General features: G+C 40.0%; 1 protein-coding gene across 1 annotated transcript; it reads right to left on the bottom strand.

Annotated features, from left to right (window-relative positions):
- Positions 1-260: 260 nt before the first annotated feature.
- LOC130525993 (netrin-G2-like) lies at positions 261-13,234 on the bottom strand. Its single transcript, XM_057033307.1, has 16 exons — positions 13,131-13,234; positions 12,117-12,197; positions 11,796-12,030; positions 8,841-9,099; positions 6,323-6,468; positions 5,943-6,181; positions 5,293-5,465; positions 5,143-5,166; positions 3,749-3,886; positions 1,865-2,680; positions 1,709-1,780; positions 1,432-1,506; positions 877-1,044; positions 663-806; positions 488-577; positions 261-391 (listed from the first exon to the last, which is right to left on the bottom strand). The coding sequence occupies exons 3-16, from the start codon at positions 12,018-12,020 to the stop codon at positions 261-263; spliced, it is 2,700 nt and encodes an 899-aa protein (XP_056889287.1). The 5' UTR covers positions 12,021-12,030; positions 12,117-12,197; positions 13,131-13,234.
- Positions 13,235-15,111: the final 1,877 nt, after the last annotated feature.

Below are 15,111 nucleotides of genomic sequence, written 5' to 3' on the forward strand. Positions count from 1 at the left end.
GATGAGAGATACTTACCTCATCAACATCATATGCTTCAGCTACAGTAAAATCTAACTGAATGCAGTATATTCCAAGACGACTAATAAAAATGCTGTGATTCCTGACTTGCACCGATATGCTACTGATTCGATGTGATGTCTCTGCAGATATGACTGAACAGGAGAGTGGGTTGTTAGTTGCTGGTGCTATCTATTGTTCCTGAATGTGCAAATTAACTTAGTGTGACATATGAGACCCTGTTTTTAAAGAGAAGGAGTGGTCAGTAGAAGGTAGATGATATAACCCCCAGGGTCAGCAGGTAAAGCTGTACAGTTAGAGTGGTAGAGGAGCCATTTGTATCATCAAGGCAGCTGTTCTCCTTAAGGCAGATGCTCTTCTCACAAAACACACCTGAAAATGTGACATTACCAGACCCAGCCATTAGACTGCTCACTAACTTGTAACATCAAACTTCAGAACAATTAAATTAACGTGTGCGTTACATGCCTGTAAAGCTGTCGGGACACATGCAACGCTGAAAGTTAATGCACGTTCCTCCGTTCCGACAAATCAAATTCTCCTCATCACACATCTTTTCTGAGAGCACAATATGATCAAGTGTTAATTAATTTAGTTTAATTAAAACCTGCACTGTAGTTGTAGAAATGTCGCAACAGCTCACCTGTGCAGCCTGATCCATTACCTCTCCAGGTATATCCAGGTAGGCAGGAGTCACAACGACGCCCTGAGGCCCCAGGTTTACACTGGCATATGCCATCATCCGAACAGTGAGGGGAAACACTGCGTTCTTCATCACAGTTACACACTGTACAAACACCAAAATTATTCACAAACCACTGTAATGATAACAAATATTGAATGTGTGCATTACTGACCAGCACAAACGTTCTCATCACTGAGCGGAAGTGAAGCATTTCTATAGAACCCAAGACGACAGTACTGACACCTCTGACCCCGTGTGTTGTGTTTACAGCTCACACATGTGACGACATTGATGAAATCAATGTAACTGCAACGACTTGAGTGATCGTTACACTCACAATCTGGGCATAAGACAATTGAGAGAAAGGCAGAGAATAAATTACAAAAAAAGGGACGTAAATGAAGAGGGATTTTTGACTGATTATTGATTAGCATTTTTCCTGTTGATTTGTGATATCTGTTTAGGAAGAATTTCTATCAACCCAATCAACACCATTGATGAATGCAAGACCAAACTGTAAAAACAGGTACAGAGAAATAGACAGTTCAGGCTTGAGCAAGTTTCCGGGGGAAGGTTTTTATTATTGTTTATTTATTTAATTTTAACAAACGAAAAATGTATTTAACTTTGAGTGGGGGGGTATGGACTGCTTACGGGGAGATGGACATCTCCACTTTCCCTATCCTGTAGTGGTCAATGGCATCTGAACGTGCCAAGGTAGTCTTACCTTGGAAGCTGATGTAGGCAATTTTGGACAGTTGACTGAACTTTGAACCCCCTGGAATCAGAATCTTCTGTGTTGCTTTGGGCACAAAAACGGTACACAACAAAGGTAAACAGATCAATTTCTGTAACTGATATTTGTCTTTTGCTCATTCTTATCAAATTCATTTTTGGGTAAACACCAAGATATACCAGGTGTGCTTTTTCTATGGTGCTATGCGTTCTATGATTAGGGCTAGGACTAATACTAATGTCACTTCTAATAACGGCCAGTGGCATACCTTTTTTCTCATAGCCTTTGTCATCTTTCTCTTCTCTACCAGTGTCTTTAGTTTGCTTATTGGGCTCAGTGACTGAATAATCAGAAATGGAAAATCTTTATTTTCATCAGCTAGATTTTCACCGTATTACATCACCAATCTGAGCTACATTTTTACCTGTTTCTTGATTCTGGTCTTCTATATTCTTGTCTTCAGGACCTTTGTTTTCTGACTCTTGTGTTGATACAACTGTGGGTGACTGTCCTTCCGCCTGAACAACCAGTGACTCTTCTTCTTGGGTTAAATCTAGCTTGTATTTTTTACTTTCACTGTTTTGGGAAGAGGAAATCAGCCCCATAGATCCAGTTTCATCATTTACTTTGTCATTGTTTGGCTGTTCCAAAACAGAGTTATAGCCAGACTCCAAAGGCTTTGTTATAAGATGGTTAGTAGGTGCACTGGAATCATCTGAAATATTCCGAGGATCATCAACGAATACTGGCACAGAATCTAACACGGGGTCAAATGACTTAGAAACGTCCACAAAAGAGAAGTTGAATTTCACAGGGGGCAAATCAATTACGGAATCAGGCTGATCAATGGTTTTATCTGGTACAGCATTGTGTCCAACTTGTTCAGAAGAGGACATTAAGGACACAACAGAAACTTTAGCTGACACTGCATCTAGTAAAGGCTCACGTAGATTGTCTTGGCTCTTAGATGAAAGTGTTCCAGAAACTATATCTAGAAGTAGCGCTGTAGTAGATAATATATCTGGAGTAAGTACATCCACAGGAGACAGATAAGTGGGAAGTGTGTCAGGAGGGATTTCATCAAGACGAGGTACTTCTGGAGGTATATCAAGGAGAGGTAAATATGGACGAAGTACAGCAGGAGAAGGTATATCTGGAGTTAGTACATCCACTAGAGATACATCAGTGGAGGGGTCATCAAAGCGAAGTTCTTTGGGAGATACAGCAGGCAGAGGTTTGTCTGGAAGAGGTACATTTGGGAGAATTATATACAGAGGAGTTTGAGTAGAAGACATAGTTATTAAAGGTGAATCTGGAGGTGGTTCATTTGTAAAAGGTTTGCTTTGAAGTGTTTCATTAAAAAGAGGCACATCAGGTAGGGCTATATTAAGTTGGCCTTCCTCGGAGGGAGATATGTTAAGCTTGGGCACTCTTGGAGGTACGTCACAACAACTTATATCTGGCAGTGGAAAACTGGAATATGGTACTTCCACAGGGATATCGGGGATTAGTACTGACAGAAGTTCTGGCATGACAGATACATCAGGAAGTAGTGGTTTCATTGGAATATCTGAAGGAAAAGTTCTCTCATTTCTTGCTGTGAATGAACAGTCTACTGCCAAATTACAGGGAGGCTCAGCACTGCGTGGAATTAATTCTGGGATGGCTGCTGTTGTTGGTGCTCCTCTTGATGTTTCAGTACCATCATTCAGTCGGGTAGTACTGATGATCTCGTTTGGAGCATAAGTCCCAGAGATGGTAGTGTCTGTGCTGTCCGATGACGAGGTAGCAGTGGCAGAGCTGGTGAAAGTGGTATAACAAGTCACACAAGCAGTGGTAGTCCCTAGTGGTATAGGAACTGTGTCACCAGTTCCCAGGGCTGAGCTCCCGGATGCTGTGTCTGCTTTTTGTACTGCTGTATCAGTTAAGTCTGGAAATGCCACTGCAGTACCTGTGTCAACCATTGTTGCAGAATCTAAACTTTTATTAGGAACGGTAACAGTAACACTAGTACTAATAAAGTAAGTCGAAAATAAAGTGTTAGTAATGGGAATATTAATACTAGAAACACTCTCAGCATCAAATACAATGGCATTATCAGTACTACTAGTAGTTTCTACAGAATCAGAGGTATCAGTGGTACCTCTGACAATAAGAATATTTGGAGTGCTTGTCGAAGTTTCATCTTTGATCACTCCATACATTAAAAGTGTGGTAGTACTCTGTGTATTAGCAGAAGCTGTACTGGCAGTGACAATACCATCATTAAGGAATGAACCACCAGTTGCAGTGACAGTAGTAGCAGTACCTAAAATATTGTCAGTAGAAGTTGTCGTAGTAGTCTCAGATGTAGAAGTGATAGTAGTAGTGTCTCTAACAATGTCAGTAACTCCATCTGATGTGGCAGAAGGTCTGATAGAAGCTGTTGGGTTTGAGTCACCAGCCACTGTCAGAGAGGAAAAGTTACATTAGTTTTTGTTTTTCCATGAATGCTAAGCAATATGTCAGAAGGCCAAAAACTGGAAATCTCTGCTTTAGTTAAATATGAGAAACGCAACCCAGACTTTAAAGCTGCAGATAAGGCTTTTGTTGTTTTATGTGTTATGTTTGTCGCCTTTAAATTCCTGCTAATTATAGTTCATAGTGGTATGCTTCCTTGACCTGTTGAAATCGACTTTACTAAAACAGTCTTTGTTTCAGCAAAGCCCTGATTAGTTTTACAACCATTTACCGTAACTTCATTGAGTGTGAAATTTTGATTTTCAGAGAGGTAGTTGCTTTTACAATTAGGAAGTGTTTCCTTAACACTCCTGCTTCTGATGGAATGTTGATATAATATCTAAATGATAATTAACAAGAGTTTGATGTAATGATCTTCTTTATGCATGCTAGGTCATGAGCTAACATTTTTTGCAAATGAATTGTTGAAAATACTGCAAGTCTGTCAGACACAGACTCTACCCAGCACAGTTACTGTGAAACCCTAACCCAACAAGTGGAGCTAGTCCAAATAGAGCATGTATACTGAGGTATAAATGAGGCCCGCCTGACTCCAGACCTGGCTCACAAACAGCCAGACTGTTCCCAGTGTGAAAAGGACATTTTTCTAAGCATTTACGTAGTAAAGATCGGCGGAAAATAACCAATCACAATATTAAATAGAATAGGTTTTAGTCTAGGCTTAGAATACGGGTGTTGTAAAAGCTTATCAGTTCTCACAAAGTTAGAAGTACAAGGATGTGTGTGTGTGTGTGTGTGTGTGTGTGTGTGTGTGTGTGTGTGTGTGTGTGTGTGTGTGTGTGTGTGTGTGTGTGTGTGCGCGCGCACTGTTATTAACTAACCTAAATCATCAAATTTTGTTGTTAGAAGATAGCAATATATTCTTAATTCATTGAAAGATATACTCTGAAATTATCATTATCCACAAATACAACTGAACCCTAAAAAGGTTCTATTAGTGTGTGAGGTATGAATTGATTTTATCATTGGTTCATAGTCCTAAATCTATCAACTGTGACTGGTTGGTATCTGAGCTTGTTGTACTGGTGCTTATGTCTTGATCTCATAATGCAACAATGACAACAATAGTACTGTTGTCAGTGTGACAGACAGACATGATCAGAAAAAAGGTGTGTTCATGCACGGGCGAACAGATGATCACACAGACAGAAAACCAGACACCAGCTGAACAGGGGTGCTTACTGGCTGCTGTTTCTGTTGCTTCACCTGTAAAACATGTGAAAGGATCAGTGTGTAGAGGAAAAATTAAATAGTTGTCTAAAACATGAAAAATTTTTCAGTTTCACTAAAAATGTAATCATTGGATGTATTTGGAGGTTTTCAGGTACATACAGATGTTGGCTGTGCCTTTGGGCAGAGGCAGATATGATCCTGGTTTCCAGCTTTGAGATTCAAACCCAAGGCTGCATCGTTGACAGTCCTGTCCACTTGTGTTGTGATCACATTCACATTGGAGTGTTGCATCACGTAACATGCACTGAGATGCATGGAGGTTACATTTACACCTGCAGGAGACATACACATTTGTTATTGAAATACATTTCTACAGTGAAAATGGTCTGCATGATATGCATATGGCATATTAATGATCAGCTAATCTCATCAGGACTCTGGAGGATCATGGCTTTAGCCTCTAGTTTGTCTGTGAGGAACTTTGGAGTAACAGTTGAGCTGGATCTGACCTTTGACGCTCATATAAAGGTTTCCAGGAGCACTATTTTTCATTTAACATTACAAAGATCAGGTCAGACTAAGTCAGAATGATGCTGAATGTTCGTCCAGCATTTGTTCTTGAATGGTTGTGATACAGTGTTATCAGGGGGTATGAAGAAGTTCTGTCAGAACCTCCCGCTCCAGCTGGGTTTCTGTAAATATCCCAGATATGTGACTGTGACATCCTCTAGCTAAATAAATCTAAATAGATTTTTTTGGCAAAGGGGTGGGGAAGTAGCATAGCACGTTTTACCAAATTTAGATGTTACCTTGCTGGTACATCGATATTTGAAATTGCATAGAAGTATTTGAGCAAGTTATCTCTCTGAACATAGGTTCCTCCCAGTGCTGGACGCAGGAGTCGCAACCGCAGGTTGGTGAAGGTGAAGAAGTCTTTCAGATTCTTCATGATCTCCATACGGGTGTACAAGGCGTCCATGTTGATCAACTTTGGACCTGCGAACACTCCAAACCTAGCACGCACCTCAAATACAACAATTTTCTCTTCCTGTTGGTGAAACACATTGAGCAAGTAAACTGTCTCATTGCACAAATATTGATTAATGCTTCAATGATATATCAATGTTGTCATGATCATGATAATTTAGTCCTGAAATGAGACTGTTCCAGTAGGAAAATAAACACCTACCTTTGCCCCAACCCAGCGAGAGTACTGCTCAGTACAAATGACCCGGGTTAAGTTACTTGGTGCTAAATCAGAGACCCTTTTGGGTGACATTCCAAAAGCCTCCAGACAGTCATCAGCGTAATATTGATATGGCTGCCAGGTTACACCTGAAACATCAACAAATTCTTACAACTTACAGCCTCAGTCATCTATGATGTATGTCCACTTGTTGAAGCTTTTGTGAGGATCCAGGTTTCTTTTTGTTTTTGTCCTTGATTTGTTCTGGATTCTTTTAGGTTCAAACTGTTCATATAACAATGCTGTAACTACTTATTATCACTCCTGACCAGAACCCTGACCTACTTTAGCTGATGTTCTATCACCTCGGGATAGCAGGGGACAACCTGAACATCCTGTGACACTCCATCCCCCATTTTCTTATATGTTCCTTTTGTATATATCATGCTTTGTTTTATCATGTGACGCTTATGCTTTATCATATGACGTTTACACTTACGCTTATTGTAATCTTACATGTTCGTGTGCTAGTATAAGAATAAACCTCACCAGGGCCCACACTTGTAGCCCACACTGCAGACGTGTGGTTGCCCTTGCAGCAAGTAAACTGAAGCTTCCGTCTCATTCCTCTGATGGCAACAGCATGGGAAGAAAACTGATCACTTTCTCCCCAACAGATTCATACATAGTTTTTGATGACTTTACCTAAATTTGGGTTGCTGTTTGTAGTCCACTTCATAGCCAAAATTTGATCTTTGGATTTTTGTCCTCCATGCCTTGTTTGGAAAATTAACCTGGACTTGACCTCATTCCATGCCAAACTTCAGTTAGTTCAACCTTTCTCATTCTCTGCTCTGGCATTCGGTCATGATGCATTGAACAATTCCAGTTATTATAGACCCAGTGTTTACTAACCATGTTTTGGAAGCCTTTTTTTGGTGAGTCACTCTCATTTTTTAGATTTGATGTACAGCAAAACTTTATGACAGTTGCAATGTTTGAGACCATTTGACTTGCCACCAGGATCAATTTTTAATAAATTTTGATTTATCAGATCCCTGTGGTTGTAAGTCTCCATAGAGAACACTTGATTAAACTCATGGGGATTTGGACTAAATTGTACACTGTAATTGCACTATGAATGGTTCCTTTTAATTTTGTGGCTGTGTAATAAATCAGGCAAAAATATACACAATTATGAAACATGAGACTGTAGGTGAGAACTGGCACTAGAGTAGAGTGTAGCTGGCTGATGAGGAAGAGCAAGAAGGCCCAGTTCAATTAAGAATGATAAAATTAGTTCAAACTTTAAAGGAAAGCAAACTTGGTGTAGAAGTCCAAACCGAAACATCAAAACCTACAGGTAACAGGTAGAAAATGAAGTCCAAGTAAAAGTAATGGCTGCATTGACTGGGGCAGAAATGACCATCTCTTTATCATCTCTGTTTTAAACACCACTTGATGTTGTAAACATCTAAACTCTTAAGGCATTACATGGACCCATTTTCAGATTCAGAGGTTTAGATATTGTGATAAAGTAAATTATTAAAGTGGATTTCTCAGTTCTTTGTTTAAATGCCCAGCAATTATCATCTGATTTTGCCTCCAATTTTCAAGAATCTGATTTTGTTAAAATGCTCACTATTTATTGATTCAGTACTTATGAGGTAATACAGGAAAGCCCTACAGCGCATCGTGAACATAGCTGGGAGGATTATTGGTGCACCACTCCCCTCCCTGTACGACACATACACCACCCATCTGACCCGCAAAGCCATCACAATTGTGAGCGATGCAAGCCAAACGCACTCAACCTGTTCAGGCTCCTGCCATCTGGAATGAGGTACAGGAGTCTCCACTTTCACACTACCAGACTCTGCGAAACTTCTGAACTCCCTCCCCTCCCCTACCCACCCTCAGCCCCAGCCAGCAGAGCCAACAAACTGCCTGAATCCCCCCTAAAAGCAATCACTGACTCACAGAGTTGATCTGCACTATGTAACCTACAAACACATGCTGCTATTATTTTTATCATTATTACTGGTAGCCTTACTGCTGCTATAAGACCATCTTTGCACTAAAAACGCTCACCAACACTTAAAACCAGGGCTGCTACCCCACAGTACACTACTTTCCAAATATACTGTTGAAACACAACTATCGTTAAATTTGTATCCTGTAATTTAAATCCTCCTATTTTAGTACCAGTTAAACAGGATAGGCCTTAAGGTATTTGTTTCTGTTGTGCCTGCGCACTCTGTTGTTTAAAACCTGCTTGTCAGTGAGAAATGCAATCTCAATTTCTTTGTATGTCAAGTACATGTGAAGAAATTGACAAATAAACAAATTCAATTAATTTCAATTCAACATTGGCTCTTTGTGGTATAACCCTACCCCTAACAAGTACATTCACTTTCCATATTCCCTTCGATCTGATATTGCTTTTCACATTGTATTTGCCAGCAGCTTTATTTTGAAAGGCACAAATAGTTACAAGCAAGAGGTAGATCACATTTTTCACCTTTGTCCAGTGATTTCTCCAGCACCATGCTGGTTGGTCGGCCATACTCAAAAGTGAGTGTGATGTCATCAACTAGCTCCAGACTTTTGTTCCATGACAGAGTGATGTTGGCCAATAGTGGTTCAGGAAACTTGGACCATGTGACTGATTGCCAATAGGTGATGAGTCCTCCCCGCTCCCTGTCTCCCATCAGCTGTGGTGGGTGAGACAGGTCAGGGCTGGAGGCATCACACTCATCACTGCACAGGTATGGGTTCTCCTGCAGCACAATGAGCAGGACAATGTTTAGTCAGGCCTGTACCTGATTATTTGGAAAACTGAAGAAGTGTCAAATATTCACAGTGTTCACAGTCTAGCAAATAGTGGTGGCTCCTGACAAATTTCTGAGGGGGTTACTGTTGCAATAATTGGAAACGTTCAATGGAAAAAATAATAATAAATTAAAGACTGAGCTCATGTTATGATGTTACATTCCATTTTCTTATTTGGTTTGACACTAAAAAAAATCACTTTAAAACATATTCAGTGAACATTTGGCTTGCAATATGCAATCAATACAACTATTTACAATTTAATATGTGGATACCAACAAAACTCACCATTTAATAACACACTCACTAATCACTTGTACTGTAATTTTTCTGGCTTCTCTTTCAAGCAGGCATAGTGACCTTTTACCCTCTCATAGAAATCGGGCATGTTCATCATAGCCAATGCATTCAGACATTCCAATCTGATTGTATTTCTCAGGAACTTCTTGATTCTCTTCAACACGGTGCTTATAAGATTGATCAACAGCACCACAGTCTCAGAAAGGGGTCCTTTATGTTATAGCTCTGTAGAACCTGGCCAGAGCTCCACAGCAGCCCCTTTCATAGATGAGATAAATTTAATTCCTGAGATTTTGTTTAGCATAGGGTATTCCCTCACTGTGGTATTCAGAGCCTCTTCAGGGAATGTTGTCAGATGCCAGTAAAACATGGCACCCACAAGATGGCTGGTGAAGGAGAACCCGCCACTATTGACCAGTCCACAAAAAATCCCAGGGTTGCTGGCTCCATTACTTTTATCCATGTCTTGCAAAGCTAAATCAAACACTCCACAGAACTTTACACAGCCAATAAGGTGGTCTAGGTTCTTGGGCACCTCACCGTTGTGAGAGCACACAGCTGTCCTGTAGCTCTCATCCAACTGTGCTGCCATGTTAACTGTCGCAAAGGCTGAAAGTTTTAGGCAGGTGTCCATATGTATCTTTGAAGCTTCACATTTCTTCTCTTTTTCCAGAGATGGCATTATATCACTGACACCTGTCTTTGTCCAGGCAGTGTCGATGTTGGTATCAGGGTGAAGCCAGACACAGGGGTAGTAAATCAGAGTATTAGCCACGTTTTCCATTTGTACCAGCTCCTGGTAATCCACGACTGTATGTCCTCCCGCTTTTGTTGGGCACGCACACACACGCACGCACGCACGCGCCCTCTCGGATTGTGCAGCCGCTCGGTGATATGAGGACGTCTCACTTTTGTTGACACCTGATTGATATTTGAATTTGGTCTGGGTGGGCCCAATTCTTTAATAGGCAATTTATCAACATTGCTTTGACTGCTGAATGGCAAATCCCTCAGTGAAATTAATTGTTAGCAAATGTAGCCATGTCAATTTTTTGGTCTTCTGACCCATGCACGCACTGCACGTATATAGTCCTCTCATCAGGGCTGCAGGTAGACACTTCCACTGTTCAGGAAGGTTATCCCTCGAAAACCATTAATTCCAACTTCATCAACAGCCTTCAACAATGAAGCAAGCAGTGCCTGTACACCATGGTCATGGTCCTGTCTAAAAAGAATTTCTTAGGGATTTAATTTTGTGATCTATTGTATTCAGAAGAAGAAAATGAAATGTTTGCACACACATCAATTCTTGACAATGAATCTGACCTCTGCATTTAACCCATTTTGTTTTACACACCAGTAGTGAACACACACATAGGCCGGGCACAGGAGCAATGGGCAGCACTTTACAGCACTTTGGGAGCAACGGGGATTGGGTGCCTTGTATATTTGTATATACCATGCACACACATACACATACACACGCACGCACAGACTGATGAAGGACTTCCCATGAAGCACTAGGCATTTGCACTGTGGGGTCTGCATATTTATGTTAATCTGCATATTGTAACATATGCCACACTATACATGTGTAATTGATAATAAATCAGATGAAGATTGTTGTTTTTTTGTGTCATCTTTTTCTCAACCAATCAGAACCTGACTTTGTGTGTGTTTGTGTTCCACTAACATACATGTAAAGATTTACTTTGATGTTAATAAGATTACTAATCCTATTGCTGCCTCCTTTCAACTAATCTGGTTTACATAGCTGCTCGCAAGCTAACTGTAGCTAATCAGATAATCAGGTGATTCTGCGCTGTAGTTATGTAGTGTTAGTTAAAAGTTGGCTAAATGTTGGTCACATGATAAAACAATGTAAATGGTTTAATATGATCTGGTTACAAGATCATAATGATTCTAAATGACAGTTTAAAACTGTTTCGGTTGCTCTGTAAGCATGCTTGTTTGAATTTGTCGATGCATATGTGCTTTGGGAAATTATATTAATGAATCATTTATATTTAATATTCATTATATCTGCTCCACTACATTAATAATTTACAGATATATTTCCCCCAAAAGAACAATTACACCCACAGCAGGGTGTCTGTGAATATATTTGAGTGCATTGATGCATGTGCATGTGCGATTTGGTTAGAAAAATGTCTTAATGTATTATATTATAATGTATTGCTAAGATAACCTTGATGCAGGGAGTCAATATAGGATCTCTCTTTTTTTTTTTTTTTTTACAGTGCACATTCACACACACAAATGTAAATTGGTCCAATAACAAGCTTTCTGCAGGTTTGTGTTCAATCAGTTGTGTGGCACTGACCAGTGTGCAGAATCTCTCAGGTGGGTTTCCACAGGTGATGCCAGGGGGGTCAACTCTGATCTGCATCACCTCTTTCATGTTGGAAGGTGAAGGTTGACATGCGTAAAACTCCCATCCTGGCCCCCCTTCAGAGTCCCGCAGATTCCGACATACATCAAACTGACATTGAACCAGCAGTGGCAGGAAGAGCAGTAATGTAGCAATAGTGGCGGGTTGGGCAGCCATACTGGTCAGACTGGCAGAAGGTAACCAATAAAGTTACATCATTCAAGTCGCTGCCCACTTTTTAATCCACACCATCAAACACAATGTCATGGTTACCTGTTTTTTTCCTTCACAGTTGGAGCCTTGGTTCACAATGGCAATGTCAGATCAAATCTGTGGGAAATCCTGTGGGAAAAACTGAAAAAATAATTTGAAGGAAGAGACTGAGTTTATAAAAATGCAAACATATTTTAAACAAACCTGGAACATTACAGACCATGCAGCACTCCAGTACAGTTGAAATGTTCTGACCTGTACAGAGGATGGACCAAACAACCTTTCCACAGACTCATTGTCCAAAAAAAAGAGCTACATCAGGACAGAACTCATCAGGTCTCTTTCAATTAAAGGAGAAAAAAAAGAAATGCCATTCTGACACATAGAGCATGTATTATCTAAGGGAGGAGACATCTATGTTAAACATTCAACTCCAAACAAGATGAGGTCACCGAACATTTAACACTTGACCAAAATGGCCACAATTTAGTTCACACTGGCTTGTGTTTGAACAGAGTCACATCATCAAGGGTTAATGATGCTGGTTTGTTAACCAGTCCAACCTCAAAGTTTTATAAACCAGAGACACTGAACCAGGTTTTTAGAATTTAAGAGGTTTTTTAATGAGAGGTCACACACTCTCTAATAGAAAAGAATAAATGCCCTAGGTTGGTGGTAGCTGAGCCTGTAGGAGACTGGGCTAAAAGGCAAAGGGCTCTTGGTTCAAGCTCTGGTGCACAGTACAAAACTTGGGAGGTGTTCTGGTAGTAGGAGGAGGTGCCAGGACATCTTCAGTGCAGTGCCAAGTTACCCCGGAGCAAGCTACTGGTAGGTACCCGATAAGCCATAACCCCATAAATAAAGCAGTCCAGAAAGAGAAGAAAGGATAAGAAGGAAAAATGCCCTAGGGAAAAGGATTTAACTACTATTAACTGGATTATTCAGGACCCACATCAACATCTCCAAACATCTGAATCACTAAAATATGAAAATAAAATATCAAAATATAATTTTCTTCTGTTCTGTATGACATGATGACTGTCTCACTGTAACAATTAATCTGATGACACTCACCTGGTTGCCTTTAGGGTCAACAGAAAACAGGTATTTTCTTCATCCTCTCTTTTTCTCTTCTGTTTCTTTCCTAATCTCAATCCAATCCAATTTCTCTGTGCCCCTCCCCACCTCGTATCCACCCATTTTATCTCTGTCACTCAGTTCTCAGGTCCTCCTCCTTAATGCTCCTCCCATCTCACTACACCTCCCCCTCATTCTGCTCCGCCCCCACTTTCCTCTTCATTTTGAATTTGTATCCCACTCAATTTATCAATTAACCAGTTAATCTGTCTCTTAATCAATTGACCAAGAGATGGACAGCACTCATTAGGACTTTTTTAGGGAAAGCTGCAGCATAAATTCATTTTAGTGACATACAACAGACAAATCCCCTGCTCATCTCCTCCCCTTCCACTGAAAAAGCTATAAATCAGCAATGGTTTGCCCCTTAATAATACTTGAAGATACCATTTACTATTTAATTTATATTTCTGTTTCTGTTCTATTTATGTTTTATATAATTAAAGACAAACATAGACAAAAAGTCCATTGAGACAAAGAAAGCACACCAAGATAGTGTATACACAAAACCAAAATAAACAAATTAAATTGACTAATAAAGTGACCTTAGTATGTAATGTTATAATTATCCAATCAGTAGCTTAGTCTGGTGTAAATATAAACTATGTTCTACTAATTAGGACAGAAATTGGGTTCTAAATCTTATTAAATTTGACTGGCTACAGCTCAACAGCCTATTTTTGTCAAGTTTTAAAAGACATCCTTCAGCCAGCATGCATGGGAGGCAGATCAGACTTCCATCTCAATAGAATTGAGTGGCAAAGGTTGGCAAATGGTTTCCCCCTTGGTGGGAGGAGAGGCTCACTTGTTTTAAAAATCTTTAAAACAATTATTAATTTCGAGCAGGTCAGAGGTTAAACCAGATTCTTTCTGTATTTGAGTCATTCATTGGGAGGACAATTTGACAGTCTGTGAGCCAATAATTTGCTTTGTCTCCATGCTCATAGAATGTTGACCTGGACCACAACAGTTGCTTTCTAGCATGTTGTGTCGTTCATAGGTCAGGTTTAGTTTGCATTAAAAAAATTCTTTATATACTATATATCCAAGGTAGTTTTCTCTGTCAACTAGACTGTGTTTCTTCTCTTTGAAGACGTTTCACCTTCTATCCAGAAGGTTTCTTCAGTCCTGAAATCGCTGGGGACCGAGCTTGAAAATATAGCCCCTATGGACCATTGGCATGTTAATGATCTGAGTGGTCACCTGAGAGTCGTTGGCAGGATCGTTGATAGAGTCGTTCACCTAGTTTCGGTTGAGGTGTCTCTCCTTTGTCTGCTGCCTCACTTGGTGGCGAGTCACCAGGTCTCCTGGAATGGTGTGAACTTTGGTTTGTTGTTGGAAGGATTGGAGGACTGCATTGTACATGGGTGAACCAAATGTTCACACCATTCCGAAACTAGATGAACTTGGATAACGATGACCTGGATGATTGAGAATCTACACAGACACATATACTATATACATCTGGAGATGATCTTTACATGTTGAATAGGTTAGATCTAATTCGATTAGTTTCTGAGCAAATCGATTAAATTTTCCCCTCCAAGTGTTTTTTGTGTGTCTCAATTATTATATTTCGCCTTGAATATAAGCTCTCATAGCCTCCCATAGCAGCAAGGAAAAGATACTATGGATTTTTTTCTGCTTGCAATAATAAATCTAAGAGGCCATGTATAAATTTCACAAATTCGTCTTCCAAGACCAAGTGAGAATTTAAATGCCAGGGCACACGTGTTTTCAGCATGTTTTAGATGTAGATGCACCGTCAGATTAAAGAATCCTTTTTATATGGAGAGATTAAATTTAAGAACTGCTTATGCACTAAGTAGAAATCCATACAAGTACAGTATATGTATATGATCAACTGGTACCCCCGAGTTCAACCATTCCAAATTCTTCCACTAATTGTGTGATTAAC

This window comes from Takifugu flavidus, chromosome 5 (genome assembly GCF_003711565.1).
Source record: "Takifugu flavidus isolate HTHZ2018 chromosome 5, ASM371156v2, whole genome shotgun sequence".
Taxonomy (NCBI): Eukaryota; Metazoa; Chordata; class Actinopteri; order Tetraodontiformes; family Tetraodontidae; genus Takifugu; species Takifugu flavidus.

What these genes read in the sequence shown, in the direction of transcription:
- LOC130525993 (XM_057033307.1), bottom strand. Translation starts at nt 12,020, where the DNA reads ATGGCTGCCCAACCCGCCACTATTGCTACATTACTGCTCTTCCTGCCA. An exon ending in CAAAGGCACAGCCAACATCT is followed by an intron (nt 5,167 to 5,292) that starts GTATGTACCTGA and finishes CATGTTTTACAG; the next exon opens with GTGAAGCAACAGAAACAGCA. An exon ending in GTGTCCCGACAGCTTTACAG is followed by an intron (nt 392 to 487) that starts GCATGTAACGCA and finishes TCACATTTTCAG; the next exon opens with GTGTGTTTTGTGAGAAGAGC.